At 48.1% G+C, this 17,414-nt stretch overlaps 1 protein-coding gene across 2 annotated transcripts in view; it reads left to right on the top strand.

The window, feature by feature from the left end:
• ATCAY (ATCAY kinesin light chain interacting caytaxin) overlaps window positions 1-5,497 on the top strand; it is a 146,439-nt gene extending 140,942 nt beyond the window's left edge. For both annotated transcript variants that reach the window (XM_069216270.1, XM_069216271.1), the window contains exon 12: window positions 1,337-5,497. In XM_069216270.1, the coding sequence (XP_069072371.1) occupies window positions 1,337-1,352 (16 nt within the window). In that variant the 3' untranslated portion in view covers window positions 1,353-5,497. The remainder of the gene's footprint in view (window positions 1-1,336) is intronic.
• Window positions 5,498-17,414: the final 11,917 nt, after the last annotated feature.

Here is a 17,414-nt window from a genome sequence, read left to right as displayed (position 1 = left end):
TCTAAAAGTACATTTTCCATAATATTTATCAAAAATCCGACTTTCCATTGAATTCGATTTTACTAGTCATTAAAATAATTGCAGAGTGATTTTTCTAGCTGTTTCCCAAATAAAATCAGCATTATTAAATGTAATAATATAATTCAGTGTTGTCCTATGGAACAGCCAGCCTGGCTTTCTACATTGAAAATAGTGTTTGTGCTTTTTTACTGTAAGGACATAATTAAATTCCTACATGTCCTACTTCTAAATATCATTCATCATGCCTTATGGGCAATAAGGCCTACATAGTGGTGACAAAAATATTTCAAAGGAACGTTTTGACCTGTAAAAGGGTCTTATTTTACCAGGTTGAATGTGTAGTTTAAAATTGAAACAGCCAGTCTGCAAACGGTAGAGCCGCAGTCATGGTTGCATTTTCAGTGTAGTGGGTGGTACAATGGATGATGCAGTCCACTAGTGACATTTAACTTACAGGACGTGGGTACATTTTGTTTCATACACTAGTAATGTATAGGTAAGTTAAATACGCAAGTTATGAGCATGCCAATTTCACCTTGCTGAAAGGGGGAGCACAGGCATTTTATCATTGATTAGCAGTGGGAGACTGCACAGAGCTTTACAGTCAGTAAAAATATAGGGTCCTATAAAAGGCAAAGAATAAGGGGTGAACCTGCAGAAAGGGCAAATTTCCTACATCCATCTTTTCAATTAGACTTTTGCAAAATCCTGAATTGGTGTAACCGGTTACCATGCTGTCAGGAGTTGAAACTTCCTCTCCATTCTCTAATGCTTGTACATTAACGCTGCTTTCTACAGTACACAGTGGAACATTAAAAGTCCCACTCTCATACTTAATTGTAGAATTGTTCCTTGTACATGCTTCAGACAGGCGGTGGGTATTTTGTAGTTTATTCATTTGCATTGCTAACAGCCATTTAATAAAAATTGACACACAAAATGGCAGCCATTCGATATAAATTAATACAAACAATGGGACGGTGGTGAGCGTGAACTTTGCCCCTCAATTTTAAACAACCGCTGGATTAATAATGACTCATCTGTGTGACATGTGAAACTTCTGCCTTCTTAGTTTTATAGAGCGGCAATATATATGATGAAAAGTGCCAAAATGGTTTTTGATCTTATAGGACTCTGGTTAAGAAAAGCTTCGAGGAAAAGGCTACTTATTACAAAATGTCAGTGTGTAGAACCTGCTTCTCCAAGACACTCTCAATAATTATAGGTGGTACATGTGTTAATAAATGGATTGTCTGAAATATTTTAATGTCCGCTGCATAACACATTATTTAACTAAGATTTATTTTCTCTTCAGTGTTAGCACGTCATGAAGAATCATCGTGCCGAAAGAATGCTAATCAAAATCAATGAAAGTGACCCAAAAACAAAAAAATCACAAACTAGTGGAATGCCCAACTATAAGAACATGGAACAACACTTCCTGGCTAAGCAATTGCCAAAACTGAACCTGGAAACATGGTTACCCAGCGAACATTTCCTATTGCGATTGGCGCTATAGGAGACAAGCTCCTAGAAGAGAGGATTCGTTCCCCACTGTTACATACGCGCGAGGATGCAGCCGCAGAAGAGGAAAGTCCTTTCCCATTGCAGGAACCACCTCTAAGTACAACTCCAGAGAGGAAAAGTCTACAACTTTTTTAAAGGACAGTTACTGGTTACATCGGCACAACAGACAATTTCACATTCCACTACTGCTGTACTCCTGAGGAGAAAGGTTCAGATCTACCTAAATAAACTACCCCCGATACGACCCACAAGAGGAGTACACCCCCTCTATACTGCTTCCGAAGATATAACCCTGAAGAGAAAAGTTCACTCCCAGTGTAAGAACTACTCCTGCACACACTCTCTGAAGAGAAAGGTCCACCTCCAAAAGACACTTTCTTGAAGACATTCCTCTGGGAAAGTCAATCACATTCTTTCAACAATTCCTGAAGACGCCTCCTCAAGAGGGAAGTTCACTCACTATGTGAACGTCTCCTGCACGCACCTGTAAGAAGAGCCCATAGTACAGTAAAACTATATCCCCTGCCCTTCCTATTTGGTCCTGTAGACGCACGCTTCAAGTTAACTTTCCTATTGAGGGAAATGTGCTTTTAATTGTTCTTTTCATCAGACACGTTCTCCCATGAAATAACTACTTCTGGGTCAACAGTTAAACCATAATGATCCCTCACAGCAAAGAGCCACTCCTGGAATACCATTTGCTTGGGGCAAACTCCTCTCCTGGAAGAATCACTCTTGTAGAGACAATTTCACTGGGTTCTGTCACCCATTTTAATTACTGCATCTGAGAGTGAATTCTAAGTAGTGAGTCTCTAACTGTACAAACTGCTCCTGGAGTGCACAAATCCACATAGCAGATTTTCCCTGATGCATAAGAACACTTCATGCCTTCCCAGCGAGCCTAGCACCAGAATGATACTCTCCTAGGAAACACTACCTATGTGGAAAGTATCACAGTGGTACATTTATTGGATCAAAAAGATACCAAACAAGGCTAATGATACATTTCGTTGTACAGTATTTTTTCCAAGTGTCTAAATTCACAATTGAAAAACGCAGCTTTGGGGATAAAGGACTGAGTGGTTAAAAGTGGTGGTGCCCGATCTTCACTGAATAAGGCACAATCGGTAGCAAGAAGAACAGGGTTCGCTATGCATGAAAGCCCCTTTTCCTCCTTCAGAGAGGCTGAAATCGGTAAGATAAGAAATGTACTAATGCCCTTCAACACAAATTCATGTATTTCAAAGTTAAATTGTACGTCTAACTCTTCTGCCAGAAATAATGTGAATTAAAGGGCCACTTTCAAGGATAAGAACCTAAGTTTGCCCTTTGAATACGTTCATGGTATTCAACTCCCACAGCACGCTGGAAAACCTGTACACAAGAATACCAGTTGATATTTTTGTAGGTGGAGTTGCCATTACTCCTGCAACCACTCCACGAAGGAGCACTTAAAAAAATCTAATCACAAATCACCTTTATTCTTCCACAGTGACTTGCTCCAAGGTGGGACTTCTTATGATGGCATATCAGTGGGAGAATGCACTGGATGAACCCACACCAGCCTCTCATCAGGAGCCCACACCTGCATGCAGGTGGTCGTGAGATATTTGTTGATCTGATGGTTCATGGTTCAAAATGTTCACGTTTGCTTCAGGTTTGACAGCACATCCATGTAGAATTTCGGTCAATCACCCACTTGCAAGTTCCCTACAGATGAGACGAACAAGATTGTCCTTTCTCTCCTAGCGGGTTATGTGTCTTAGGCAGAATTAAGGGTACTATGGGGTTCTTGCCTTGTTTCTTTCTTCTCGGAGTGGATTATCTCTCTATCTCTCCTGATTGCTCAGTTTTCCCATTGGAATCCACCCCATAAGGCCTTCGCTGAAACAGCTTACTTATCTGTATGGTAAGTGGCCGCCTCCTCTCTTGGATAACATGGTCATGAACTTCAAACTATTTAAACCTCCATGTGTCTGAACACTCCTGTGCCAGATACTTTGTCAATGTTTTCACTAACATTGGAAGGGTAATTCCCTTAACAATCTCAGCTTGCCCCCATTACATATATAGGTAATAAGGGCATACTAGGTATTCCTATTCCTTTTTATGACATACATAAAGACACGTCAACAGGACCATGAAAGCGATAAACATTAAAACAGTTAGACCACTTTGGAAGCTCTTGAGCTTAAAATCGTCCCTAAACAGAGAGAGATGTTTTGACAGCCACTTGCGCATTATGATAAACCTCCTCATTCAGTGAGGAAGCGTTGATATCCAGTGAAAAATATGGACACGTGATATCAGAAGCAAACATGCAGTGAGCTTTTAATCTTCACTTTGCCCGATTTGTTGTGAATATGCAGCTGTGATGCAATCACCCACTTTTTATGCAGGATTTGCACAGAAAACCACTCTAAAATACGTAGGCCCTATCCCATAGTTGACACAACCAGCCATTCCAATGTCAGATACAGATCATCTTGCCAACTACCTGTACTCTGCCAAGCACCACGTACTCATAAAATGGCGTTGGTAAGAAAAATGCTGTAATTTGATCGTAGTGAATAGTGAGAACATTTCCATACAGTAATCCTTTAACTGCACTCAATTCAAAGGAAGGAACGAGCGGATGTGTCGATTTCAGAAAAACGTGACTGGTGGCACATACAAAAATACTAAAACATATCAATACGACGCACGGTAGCCATGTTTTGTGTCCAAACACCTTCAGGTACTGATTTCGAGGCACACTGCTAATCGCAGCTGGAAAGAGAAGAACTGATTGGCAGGGAATATTAGGGGAGCTAGGTGGAGGTGGAAGGCAAAAGAAGTCAAGAGCCATGGAGTATCTTCTCATTCAGAATCTACAATCAACCATGTTATGCTGTACTGATGCACCTTGAGGGTGTGATAGAGCCCTGCAGTGTTTGATTTTAAAATCGTATTAATAGCACATTCCTCCATACTCCAATATTTTTTTTTTCTGATATTGATCATACATCCTGTTTTTTAGGCGAGCTGAAGCTGGCAAATGCAGTGTGTCCACCCTAGTTTACCTGAAGCACTTTTAAGCAAAGCTGTAATTATCCAGATAGCCACGTTGATTGATGTAAAGAGCCAAACGTTTCTTAGTGTAGTGTGGTGAACAAAACTACAACACACAATAAAGAAGATGCTTGTCTCTGCGAATATTCCTAGTGCAACCTGCCACATTTACAGTCATTTTGCTTCAAAAAGGTCCTAGGCAGCAGAGAAAAAGGGCTTCTTTTAAGAGAACCTTTTTGAAAGCAAGTGGGTTAGCTAACTCATTTCGTTGGTCTAACCTCACGATCATTTCACTTGAAAATCAATGGCTATGTGTTAGTCAAGAGGTCTGGAAATCACGTAGGACCCCACTATGCACTGGACAGAGGAGTTCCACACTTTCTCACTGTATCCCTCTGTATGCACAGATTGCCTGTACTTTAAACCTTCGCTGACATAACTACGGCATGAGGTTTGCCTACACGGCAAGATATTTTTTTGTTTCTTTTTCCAGAAGGAGCAACAATACTTTTAACTTGACACGCTAGTGACATAATCAGCTGTGCCGGAGAAATGCGCTACTTTATCAAATATTGGTGTTTGCAACTGCTTTAAAAAATGTAAATATAAATGTGCCGAATAATGTTATTCAATGAACGCGCCTTCACAACAGGCCAACTAAGTCCATTTGTGAGATTGTCGGTAAAAGCAAAGGCATGGGTCCACACATAATGCACCTTACCATGTGTCCCAATTTGCAGTCTACACAACTGAAAAAGTATGTGACCTGCAGTTTTTCTAAAGTGTTTGATTTTAATGGTTGACGCTGGAAGACATATAACACGGGGTTTTATGCGTTTCTTGCTTTGTATAATGGTTTAAACAGAACAGAAATGTTATTAAAGGTTGTTCGACCCTGATCCGTTGTACTTCACGTGCTTTACTTTCCAGTGACTCCCTTGACACTGTCAAATGAGTTTTCAGAGTTAGTTGGTTCTAACTGCATTATTAAACCATATAGCTACCTCAAATAATTGGAGCAGTACTAGAGATGGAAGAAGTACAGAATTAAAGTTTGGAGATTCTGGGGGGCAAAAAAGAAGAATAAAATAAGGGGCGTGAAGGCTATGAAGAAAGGGAATAGAATATAGCTAGTTGTGATTATTACCGTGACTTGGAATGTGTGTCATTTACTGTTGCCATTTGTGCAGCCCCGTATTGCTCACTCTTGGCCGTTTTGTTGCAGCAGGAGCTTTTATGCAGGGTTGGGGAAAAAGTGCTTGTATGCTGGCTAAGAGGCAAGATTTAGGTTTCCATGTGTGTAGGAGTGCTAATACCGGAAGATGTGTAAAGAAAGAGCAGCGCAAGCAAACATATTTTAACTAGAAACATTGACACTGACCTCTGCATTGTCCTAATGGACGAGTTTCAGTCCCTCAAGTCAGTCTTTTTAAAGCAACCTTAAAAAGCAGATGATTCATGGAAGGCGGCATTGTGTTGGATAGTTTGGGACCAAAGGCTTCCTGTTGTGGTGCACAGATGGACAGATGAATGACTCCGAGTATAAGTCAATAGAAATTTAATCAACAGACAAAATCCTATGCCTGGCAAGCCAGACACTAATAGTTCCTCTCCCTCCAGCTCAACCGCCTTAGAACCTTGATATACCATAAGGCTTACATACTCAAAATTTCATCTCTTACATGCACCTATTACAATTCAGATAACAAAGCAATTTACATAAATTGGTTGAACTGAGCAGAATTGAACAGATCCTATTATAACACATCCTCTTCCCTTCACAACACAACACAGCTAGGAACAAAAACACCACAACACTACCGGCACTAGACACAAAGAACAAAACACCCCAAACACACTTACCCCCCCACAACACCCAGAGACAACACACCAAGAAAAATTTACCCCCACTCAAAGTCACCTAATCAACCTAGTGGTCTTCAAAATCTTCCTTCACCTGATCATTTCCAAAGTCTCGATCATTTCTGGGAAAATGAGCCCCCTGACTTCCCTCCTTGTATCTGCAGAATTCACTTGAAACTCACTATCCTCCACCCCAAGCAACCCCCACCTGCATTGTCCTGAATCATCAGACTTCCACCTCCTTTCTGAAACAAAGCAACTCTTCTCAAATTCCATGTCTGATCATTCTCCAACTTCACCCAATTGTTTCCCACCACAGTTAGTCTACAGGGACCCCGAAACTTAGATATACCTTCGGCTCACTACCCCTTGCTTAACCTTCGCCTAGTTACCCACACCAATTAGACACTCCTTCCGACCATCACCGAAAGTTCACACCACTTCAACCCATTTGTTCTACAACCATGAAGGAACCAATTTGGTCCCTGGTCTCCTTCCCACATCATCTCAACGGAAGTTTTCTCCATAGCAGTATTGAGTGTGGTGCAATACGCTTACAGCATGTCCTTCACTGTGTTTTGTATACTCAGCACTGTTCTGCTAGCTTACTCCATGGTCCTCTTAATCACGTGGTTTACTCTCTCTACCTGACTGTTACTTTGAAGGGTATATAAAGAGGTACAAATATGTTTCACATCGACCTCCTCCAGAAATGTACTCACTTCACTGGAAGTGAGTTTTGTGCCATTGTCTGTAATCAGTTTCAAAGGTATGCCTTCCCACCTAATAATCTCTCCTAACACAGCAACGGTGGACTTTGTATCTATACTTCTCATGAAAACCACCTCAAGCCACCTAGACTTGGCATCAACTAGAACAGATGCAAACTTCACTTGTTCAGGCAAGAAATCAAAAGGCCCAATCAGCAAGTTACTTACTTTCGGTAACGCTTTTTCTGGTGGATACACTAGCTACCTGTGGATTCCTCACCTAATGAATTCTCCCCATGCGTACCATTCGACTGAAACTTCTCTTTAGTTCTGCACGTCGGCGAGGACGTCACAATTGCCCGACTCCACACGGCTCCGCCTGACGTCATCGTGGCAATAAGACGTCCTCGCCGGCGTGCTGACGTCAGTTTACACCATTTTTTACGTGCCTTTGAGACGAATAGATAAACATTGATAATCCAAACACTACATGACCATACCCAATAAACCTTTATGGAATAAGTAATTGCCAATAACAGAAACAATACTATTGCCCCTTCTTAAAAGTTCTACACCATTATGAACAAATTTAAGAACTTGCAAATAAACAGAAATGCAAATATATATATATTCAAATATACATAAATAAAAACATACAAATGCACACAGTATGACCAGACAGACAACGGGGAGGCGGGAGGGACCGTGAGGAATCCACAGGTAGCTAGTGTATCCACCAGAAAAAGCGTTACCGAAGGTAAGTAACTTGCTCTTCTGATGGATACAACTACCTGTGGATTCCTCACCTAATGAATAGAGTCCCAAAGCAGTACCACCTCGGAGGAGGGTGTCCGTCTGGTCACACCAAGAACTCCTACAGCACAGACTGTGCAAAATGGCCATCCCTCCTCACCTCCGAATCCAGGCAATAATGCTTTACAAAGGTGTGGAGGGAAGACCAAGTTGCGGCCTTACAAATGTCCGCCACTGGAACACCTCTGGCCAGTGCCGATGAGGTCGACTTGGCCCTGGTGGAATGGGCCCTGATCCCCTCAGGAGGATCCTTCTTCGCCAATGAATAACATATCTTAATACAAAGAACGACCCACCTGGATAGCGTTAGTTTGTGGACGGCCTTCCTCTTCCCCACGTATCCAATAAAGAGTTGGTCATCCAAGCAGAACTCTCTCGTCCTGTCAATGTAAAAACTGAGAGCCCTCCTGGGGTCCAGACGATGGAGTCTTTCCTCCTCCTTAGATGGATGCAGAGGAGGGTAGAATGTCAAGAGAGTGATGGATTGTCCCAAGTGAAATGGAGACACTACCTTGGGGAGGAAAGCCGCCCTGGTCCTCAAAACCACTTTGTCTTTATGAAAGGTTGTAAAAGGTGGATGACCAGAAAGTGCCTGAAGCTCACTCACACGTCTAGCCGACATGATGGCTGTTAGAAACACAGTTTAAAAAAAAAAATACCTTAAAGGGCAAGAATGAAGTGGCTCAAAGGGAGAGCCCGTCAAAAAAGTTAACACCAGATTTAAGTCCCACTGGGGCATGATAAACGGAGTGGGAGGAAACGTATTGGTAAGCCCATTCAAAAACCTTAATACCAAAGGGGATTTGAACAGAGAGGGTTGATCAGGAAGACATAAGAAGGCCGACAGGGCCAAAAGATAGCCTTTGACAGTGGCCACAGCGCAACCTCGCCGCGCCGACAAAGCAAAACAGCAATATATCTGATAGATGGGCACTTAAGGGATTAATTTGTTGCTCTCCACACCAATGAACAAATTTAGCCCATCTGCTCGCATAGACAGATTTGGTGGAGTGTCGCCTGGCCGATAAAAGAACGTCCACCACCTCTGGCGGGAGAGAAAAAGCACTCAGGTTGCCCTGTTTAATCTCCAGGCATGAAGATGCAGGCTCTGGAGGTTATGGTGTAGAACCCGCCCCTGCGATTGCGAGAGGAGGTCTGCCCTGAGAGGTAGACGGAGTGGAGGGTATAGCGAGAGTTGGAGTAGATTTGTGTACCACACCCTTCGTGGCCAATCCGGAGCTATTAGAATGACTTGGGCCCGGTCTTTGGCAAATCTTCCTCAGAACCCGAGGAATCAAGGATATGGGGGGGGGAACGCGTAAAGCAACTGGCCTCACCAGGACATCTGTAACACGTCCCCGAACGTTCCTTGCATCGGATACTGAAGGCTGCCGAATAACGGGCAGTGCGCGTTCTCCTGAGTGGCAAAAAGGTCTATCTGGGGAAACCCCGACATCCGAAAGATGTAAAGAACCAGATCCGGATGAAGACGCCACTCGTGATCGTCTGAGAAGAGCCGACAGACTGCCCGCATGCACGTTTTGAACCCTGGCCAGATGGTTTGCTATTACGCAAAGCCAATGGTCGCGAGCCCAGGACCAGAGCCGTAGAGCCTCTCTGCAGAGAAGGTACAACCCTACTCCTCCCTGCTTGTTGATATACCACATTGCGGTCATGTTGTCCGTTAGAACTTGAACCGACTGACCGCAAAGGGAAGGGAGGAAGAACCTGAGGGCCAAACAAATCGCCTGCAGTTCCAGCAGATTGATATGAAACATCTGCTCCACTGCCGACCAACGACCCTTGATCTCCAGGTCCCCCAGATGCGCTCCCCACCCCAAAGTGGAAGCATCCATTATCACCGTGGTCACCGAAGGAGGCAGTGAAAACAGCTTTCCTTGAGACAGGTTGCCATCCGCAGCCCCCCATCGGAGATCTGCCGCAGTGTCCCTGTAGATCTTTATCGACTCCTCGAGATCCCCTTTGTGCTGAAACCACTGCCTGCGGAGGCACCACTGAAGAGCCCTCATGTGCCAGCGTGTATTAGTGACCAACAGAATGCAAGAAGCGAACAAACCGAGCAAACGAAGGACCTTGAGGACTGGAACAACCGCTCCTTCTTGAAACATTGGAATGTCCTGGATCCGCTGTGGCGGAGGAAGGGCCCGATTCAATGTAGTGTCCAGTACTGCCCCTATGAACAGGAGGCGTTGAGAGGGCTCTAGGTGAGACTTGGGCATATTCATTGAAAAGCCCAGACTGAACAACAACTGGGTTGCCAGCTGCAGATGATGCAACACAAGCCCCGGAGACTTGGCTTTGATCAACCAATCGTCCAGGTAAGGGAATACCGCTATCCCTTTCCTTCTGAGGTCTGCTGCAACAACCGCCATCACCTTCGTGAAGACCCGAGGTGCAGAAGTAAGACCAAAGGGAAGGACTGCAGACTGGTAGTGTTGCGACCCCACCACAAACCGGACATACTTACTGTGTGACTTGAGAATGGGAACATGGAAATAAGCATCCTGCAAGTCGACCAACACCATCCAATCCTCCTTGTTCAACGCCATAAGTACCTGTGCTAGAGTCAGCATTTTGAATTTCTCCTGCTTGAGGAACCAATTCAAAATCCTCAGGTCCAAGATAGGCCGCAGACGACCATCTTTTTTGGGGATCAGAAAGTACCTTGAATAACATCCCTGACCCCTCTCTTGCTCGGGAACCAACTCCACTGCACCTTTCGACAGTAGGGACAGAACCTCCTGTTCTAGCAACAGGAGATGATCGTCTGAACAAAAGGAAGGACGGGGAGGGAAGGGAAGGGAGGGGGAATCTCCCAAAAGAGAAGAGCATAGCCTTTTCTCACCGCGCTGATGACCCAGGAATCGGATGTTGTGGACTCCCACATGGGAAGAAAAAGAGAGGACTAGGGCTGTTTTCCTTGTTGCAACCCTCCTGAGGAAGAGGAAGGGTGCTGCTGCTGGGTGGCCCCTCTAGTGCGGACCCTACCCCGCCCCCTAAATGATCGATAAGGGAGGCTCAAAGATTGCTGCCCTGGCTGCTGCGATCTCCCATGAAAGGAAGTCCCTCATCCAAAAACTCGCAGCCGCCTAAAAGATCTAAATGGAGTCGAAGAAGCCTGCAGGCCCAAGGACTTAGCAGGGCCCTACACTCCTTAAAGCGCTCTAGCGCAGAGTCCGCTTTAGATCCAAACAATTTAGCCCCCTCAAAAGGCAAGTCCAATAGCGTGGCCTGAACGTCTGAAGAAAATCCAGATGTGCGCAACCAAGCATGGCGCCTGGTGGCAACAGAGGTCCCCATGGCTCTTGCAACAGAGTCCGTGGTATCCAGCCCTGACTGAATGACTTGTGTAGCCGCTGCCTGGGCATCCAAAAGTAGGCCATGCAAGTCCTGGGGCATGTCTGGTAATACTGTCTTCGCTGCATCCATTATTGCGTGTATGTACCTGCCAAGGATGCAGGTAGCATTAGCAGATTTCAACGCCATGCTACACGATGAGAAAACTTTCTTGGCCGACTGCTCCATACGCTTGGACTCCCGGTCAGATGGAACTCCCGGAAAAGAGCCACGAGCAGACCGCGAGGAACAGTATGCCTGTACGACCAGACTCTCTGGAGACGGATGCTTAGACAAAAATTCGGGGTCTCCAGGTGCAGACCTATATTGTCTTGCCACCAACCTGCGCACAGCCAACGAGGTGACAGGCCTCTTCCACACCTCTTCGATTGGCTACATGAGAGCCTCATTGAATGGCAAAAAAGGATATGCAATGGCTGTGGCTGGGTGAAGTACTTCTGTCAGCAGGTTGGTTTTAACCTGCGCCGTAGGCAAGGGAAGTTCAAGGAAATTCGCAGCCTTCCTGATGACGGAGTGAAAGGTGGCTGCCTACTCTGTATACTCCCCTGGTGAGGCCAGATTCCATTCTGGGGAAGTATCAAGTCCACTGGCCGTATCCAATTCTGGAAACTCACTCTGGGGTTCAGCAATATCCCCTTCCTCAAGGATCTGCTGCTGGTACTCCATCTCCTCCAGCAACCTGAGGGCCTTCCTTCTGGATCTCAATTTGGCATCCAACCCCGGCGTTGACATGGAGTGCAACGACATCGGTGAATGACGCCGAGATGGCGTCATTACAGGATCTCCGGATCCTCCAGACGCTGTAGATGGATCCATCGGTGCCATGGATAAAGGCCCTGCACCCGTCAACGCCATCCGGCTTTGAGGCTCCATCTCAACAGACAACGGAGTCGAAGGTCTCTCTCTCTCGATGACGATGGCTGCGCCGCCGGCACCGGTGCCTGGTTAGAGTCTCCAGCCGGACAGAACGGCATAAACGGCATTGGCCTGTACGGAGCCGGAACGCCTAGGTTGAATGCCAGGGGGACCAGTGGGGCCAGCCGGCGCACCACCTCCCAGAGCCATGTTCTGGAATATGGCAAACATGGCATTTAGAAATGCCACCAGATCCGTACCTGGAGCCGGAAACATAGGAGAGTCCTGAGGAGCCGGCACCGGACTTGACTCCTGCACGCCTGGATGCGCTGGAGAAGCCTGTTGACTTTGAGGCTCCACAACCCCAAAGACCGAAGGCGCATTAGCAATTTGTACCTCATCTGTTCAAAGGCTAATCTATGTGCCTCATGCTATCCAAACTTCCTCCCCTTCCTCAACAACTCTCTTAATGGTTCTGATTTACATGCAAAATCTTTCACAAACTTCGAATAGTACACTACAAGACCCATAAAGGAATAAAGTTTGTCATTGTCACCAGGCATCACAGCATTCACTATGGCATTCACCAAGTTCCTTTTGGGCTTTAGGACCTCTCCAGTAACGAGGTACCCCAAATATTCATCCTCCTGTACCAAGAATGTAACATTTTCCTTCTGCAATGTGAGTCCTGCCTCTGATATTCGAGTCAGCGCTTCTCATTATGTGCCATTGGGAGCACTTCTCATAATTTGCCATTGTGAGCAGCGATGCTGTCGCCAAAAACCAATAGGTCGTCCTGAAAGAACACTACATTGTTGATCCTGCACAACACATTGGTAATCAATCTCTGAAAAACTCCTACCGTTGACGACAAGCCAAATGGCATTCTTTTAAACTTAGACCCTTTTTGTATTGATAAACGCTCTTAAGTACTTAGAGTGTCATAAGGACTCTCGCAAAGTAACAAGACTGATGGATTTGGGGCATCACCTCTCCGTTGTAGGCAACTGAGTAACTCCTACCCCAGATGGCATCTGTTGGCCCAGTACCTCATCAAAACCCAGCCTTAAAAGGTGATTTGTGGCAGCCTTGCATGAACTCTGAAAACTCCTCAGGGAAATCGTGGTCGAAACAAATCTTATCCTTTTCTCTCCACATACAAGTCTCTTACAAGACCTCTGACCCTGGTTCCCAGGCAGGTCGCTCCCCTCACCGCCACACAGCCCCCAGTGTGACCGCTCTCGCTGCCGTGCCCTGACTGCCTGTGCCTGCCTCCTGTGACCGAGCGCCAGTGTCCTCCGATTCTGTGCCCCGAGTGCCTGTGTCCCTGGTATTGTTGCCCTGATTTGTTCTCCCTTACTTTGTTGCCTTGACTGTGCTCCCTTTCTTTCCGCTTCCCTCGTCTTGCCGCACCTCCCCCTCGCCACCCGTTTTCCCGCCACCGCGTCCCAATAGCTCCACCCCCTTGCACCCCATTGGCCGCCCCGCTCCCAGCTGCTCCTCCCTCCCTCTTCCCCTCATATGGAGGCCGCGCCGCTGGCGCGCCAAAGGCAAGCCCGTCTGCGCCTGTCCGCACCTGGACCGCGCCCAGCGCCAGACCCCCTGGCCCCCGCCGCTGCCAGCCTCCCCGCCGGACCTACGACGCCACCACCCTCCTCGCACTCAACACCAGCCGGATCCCCGGGTGCTGCCGTGCCGACCCAAGACGCACTCACGGACCCTTCGCCTGCCAATCATGCAAGTTCTCCTGCATCCAGACCCGCACCGCACCCGCCAAGCCAAGCACCAGCAGCAACCACCTGAAGTGCATCCTGCTCAACACCCGCTCCATCCACAGACACCCCGTGGAACTCTGGAACCTGCTCGACACCACATCTCCAGACGTCGCCTTCCTCATAGAAACCTGGATGAACGCCTCCTCAGCGCCCGACATCGCCATCGCCATCCCGGACGGATACAAGATCACCCGGAGGGACCGCGTCACCAGACAGGAGGAGGCATCGCCATCGTCCACAAGAACACCATCCGCATCACAACCAACTCCGACGACACCCTCACAGCCGCCGAACATCTCCACTTCCAGATACACACCGACCCCAAGACCACACTCAGAGGCACCCTCATCTACAGACCCCCAGGACCCCGCACACAATTCAGCGAAGACATCGCAGACTTCATCAGCCCACACGCCCTCCCCTCCGCTGACTACATCCTCCTAGGGGACCTCAACTTCCACCTGGAGAACAACAACGACAACAACACCACCACCCTGCTGGACAACCTCGCCAACCTCGGACTCAAGCAACTGGTGAACACCCCCACCCACTACGCCGGACACACGCTTGACCCAGTCTTCTCCTCCAGCAAGTACATCTCCTTCAGCCACTCCACCGGACTCCACAGGACAGACCACAGCTGCGTCCACTTCAGCTTCAGAAGAACCACGACTCACCACCACCCACAACAGGCTCCCCGCAGGAGCTGGAACAAGATCACCACCGACCAGCTCTCCACATCACTGAGCCAGAACCCTCCCGCCAGCTCAGCGGACCCCAACCAAGCAGCCAACAACCTCACACAGTGGATCACCAACTGCGCTGACAACCTCGCACCTCTGAAAACCCATCCCATCAGGCCCAACAGCAAGAAAGCCTCCTGGTTCAACAACGACCTCAAGAACTCCAAGAAGAACTGCCGCACCCTTGAGAAAGCCTGGCGAAAAAACCCGACTACAGACAACATGACCGCCCTCAAGCACGCCTCCCGCAAACACCACCAGCTGATCCACACCACCAAGAAGACAGCATTCAAAGAACGACTAGACAACAACGCACACAACAGCAAGGAACTCTTCAGCATCGTCAAAGAGCTCTCCAACCCCAGCGCCAGAAACAACGACATCACTCCCTCACAAGACCTCTGCGACTCACTCGCCTCGTTCTTTCGCCGCAGGATCGCCGACATACACAACAGCTTCGGCGCACAGACCACGCACCCAACCACCAAACCGACGCCCCCCAACACCACCCTCCGCGCCTGGACCCCGGTCAGCACCGAAGACACCATCCATACGATGAACACCATCCATTCCGGATCACCAACCGACCCATGCCCCCACCACGTCTTCAACAAGGCCGACACCGTCATCGCACCCCATCTCCGGGACATCATCAACTGCTCCTTCAACACCGCCACCTTCCTGGAGAGCTGGAAGCATGCCGAACTCAGCGCCCTCCTGAAGAAACCATCAGCAGACCCCACCGACCTCAAGAACTACCGCCCCATCTCGCTCCTCCCGTTTCCGGCCAAAGTCATCGAGAAGACCGTCAACAGACAGCTAGCCGCCTTCCTCGAGACTAATGGATCCCTCGACCACTCGCAGTCCTGCTTCCGAGCCAACCACAGCACCGAGACCGCCCTCATCGCAGCCACTGACGACATCCGAGCCCTGCTCGACAACGGGGAAACAGCGGCCCTCATCCTCCTGGACCTCTCCGCAGCGTTCGACACTGTCTGCCACCGCACCCTAGTGCAGCGCCTCAGCAACATCGGAATCCAAGAGAAGGCACTAGAGTGGATCATCTCGTTCCTCGCCGGAAGAACCCAGAGAGTCCGCCTCCCCCCGTTCAGATCCGAGGCCACCAAAGTCATCTGCGGCGTACCACAAGGATCATCACTCAGCCCCACCCTCTTCAATGTCTACATGAGCCCCCTCGCAGCCATCGCACGCCAACAAAACCTCGACATCATCTCCTACGCCGACGACACCCAGCTGATCCTCTCCCTCACCAACGACCCAGCCACCGCCAGAACCAACCTGCACGAAGGGATGAAAGACATAGCCGAGTGGATGATGAACAGCCGCCTGAAACTGAACTCAGACAAGACGGAAGTCCTCATCCTTGGATCATCACCCTCTGCCTGGGACGACTCCTGGTGGCCCCCTGCCCTGGGCAGGGCACCCAAACCAACGGACCACGCACGCAACCTGGGCTTCATCCTGGACTCCTCCCTCTCGATGACCAGACAAGTCAACGCCGTCTCATCATCATGCTTCACATTCCTACGCATGCTCCGAAAGATCTTCCGATGGATCCCCACCGAAACCAGGAAGACGGTCACTCAGGCACTCGTCACCAGCCGACTGGACTACGGTAACACCCTCTACACCAGAACCACGGCCAAACTACAGAAAAGACTCCAACGCATCCAGAACGCCTCCGCACGCCTCCTCCTTGACATCCCCCGACACAGCCACATCTCCGGACACCTGAGAGACTTGCACTGGCTCCCCGTCAGCAAGAGAATCACGTTCCGTCTCCTCACCCACGCACACAAGGCCCTCCACGACCTGGGCCCCAGGTACCTCAACAACCACCTGACCTTCTACACTCCCACCCGCCAGCTACGATCGACCAGCCACGCCCTCGCCGCCGTGCCACGCATTAGAAAAGCCACCATGGGAGGAAGATCCTTCTCCTACCTGGCAGCCAAGACTTGGAACTCCCTCCCCATCCACCTCCGTCTGACTCAAGACCACCTCTCCTTCAGGAAGCAACTCAAGACCTGGCTGTTCGAGCAGTAACGGTCCCCCCTCCCCCAGCGCCTTGAGACCCTACGGGTGAGTAGCGCGCTATACAAATTTCTTGATTGATTGATTGATTGCTTACACATACATAGGCAAGAAAAGAGATGCAGGACAGTTTTCAATACAACTATTCAAACAACTGCAATCTATGATAAAATGCATGAGCTGTAATGATTAGGGTAATGAGGAGTAACAAAAGCGGGATTGTGAAAATAAGAGATGTTAATATAAACAACCCCAACATATTAGTCATAACATGAATACACAATTCCTACCTAAAAGCCTAATCTCTAACCCCTAAGCGAGTGAATGGCGATGTAAGCCAAATCTGTCCGTACAGTGTCCATGAGAAGCAAACCCCACCTCCATTACCTTGATACAAGGTCAGGCCGCTAGTCTCCAGATCAGGTTCAATGGAAACACAAAGGCTGAGGTCGGCTGGAAAACCGGCATGCAGTAGGATGGAAATTGTGGCGGAACCCCCTCTAACGACCTCTGTCCTACAAGATGTTTTTACCTAAGTGCTCAACTGTTTTCGCAGGCTTGTGGCCGGCAATACAAAATATTATTCTGTGTGCCTCACATACCATTCTTATGATTCTGAGGAA

The sequence above is a fragment of the Pleurodeles waltl genome, chromosome 12, assembly GCF_031143425.1.
Source record: "Pleurodeles waltl isolate 20211129_DDA chromosome 12, aPleWal1.hap1.20221129, whole genome shotgun sequence".
Classification (NCBI taxonomy): Eukaryota; Metazoa; Chordata; class Amphibia; order Caudata; family Salamandridae; genus Pleurodeles; species Pleurodeles waltl.
Note: the sequence above shows the minus strand (reverse complement) of the source record. Positions and strands in the feature narration are given on the sequence as shown.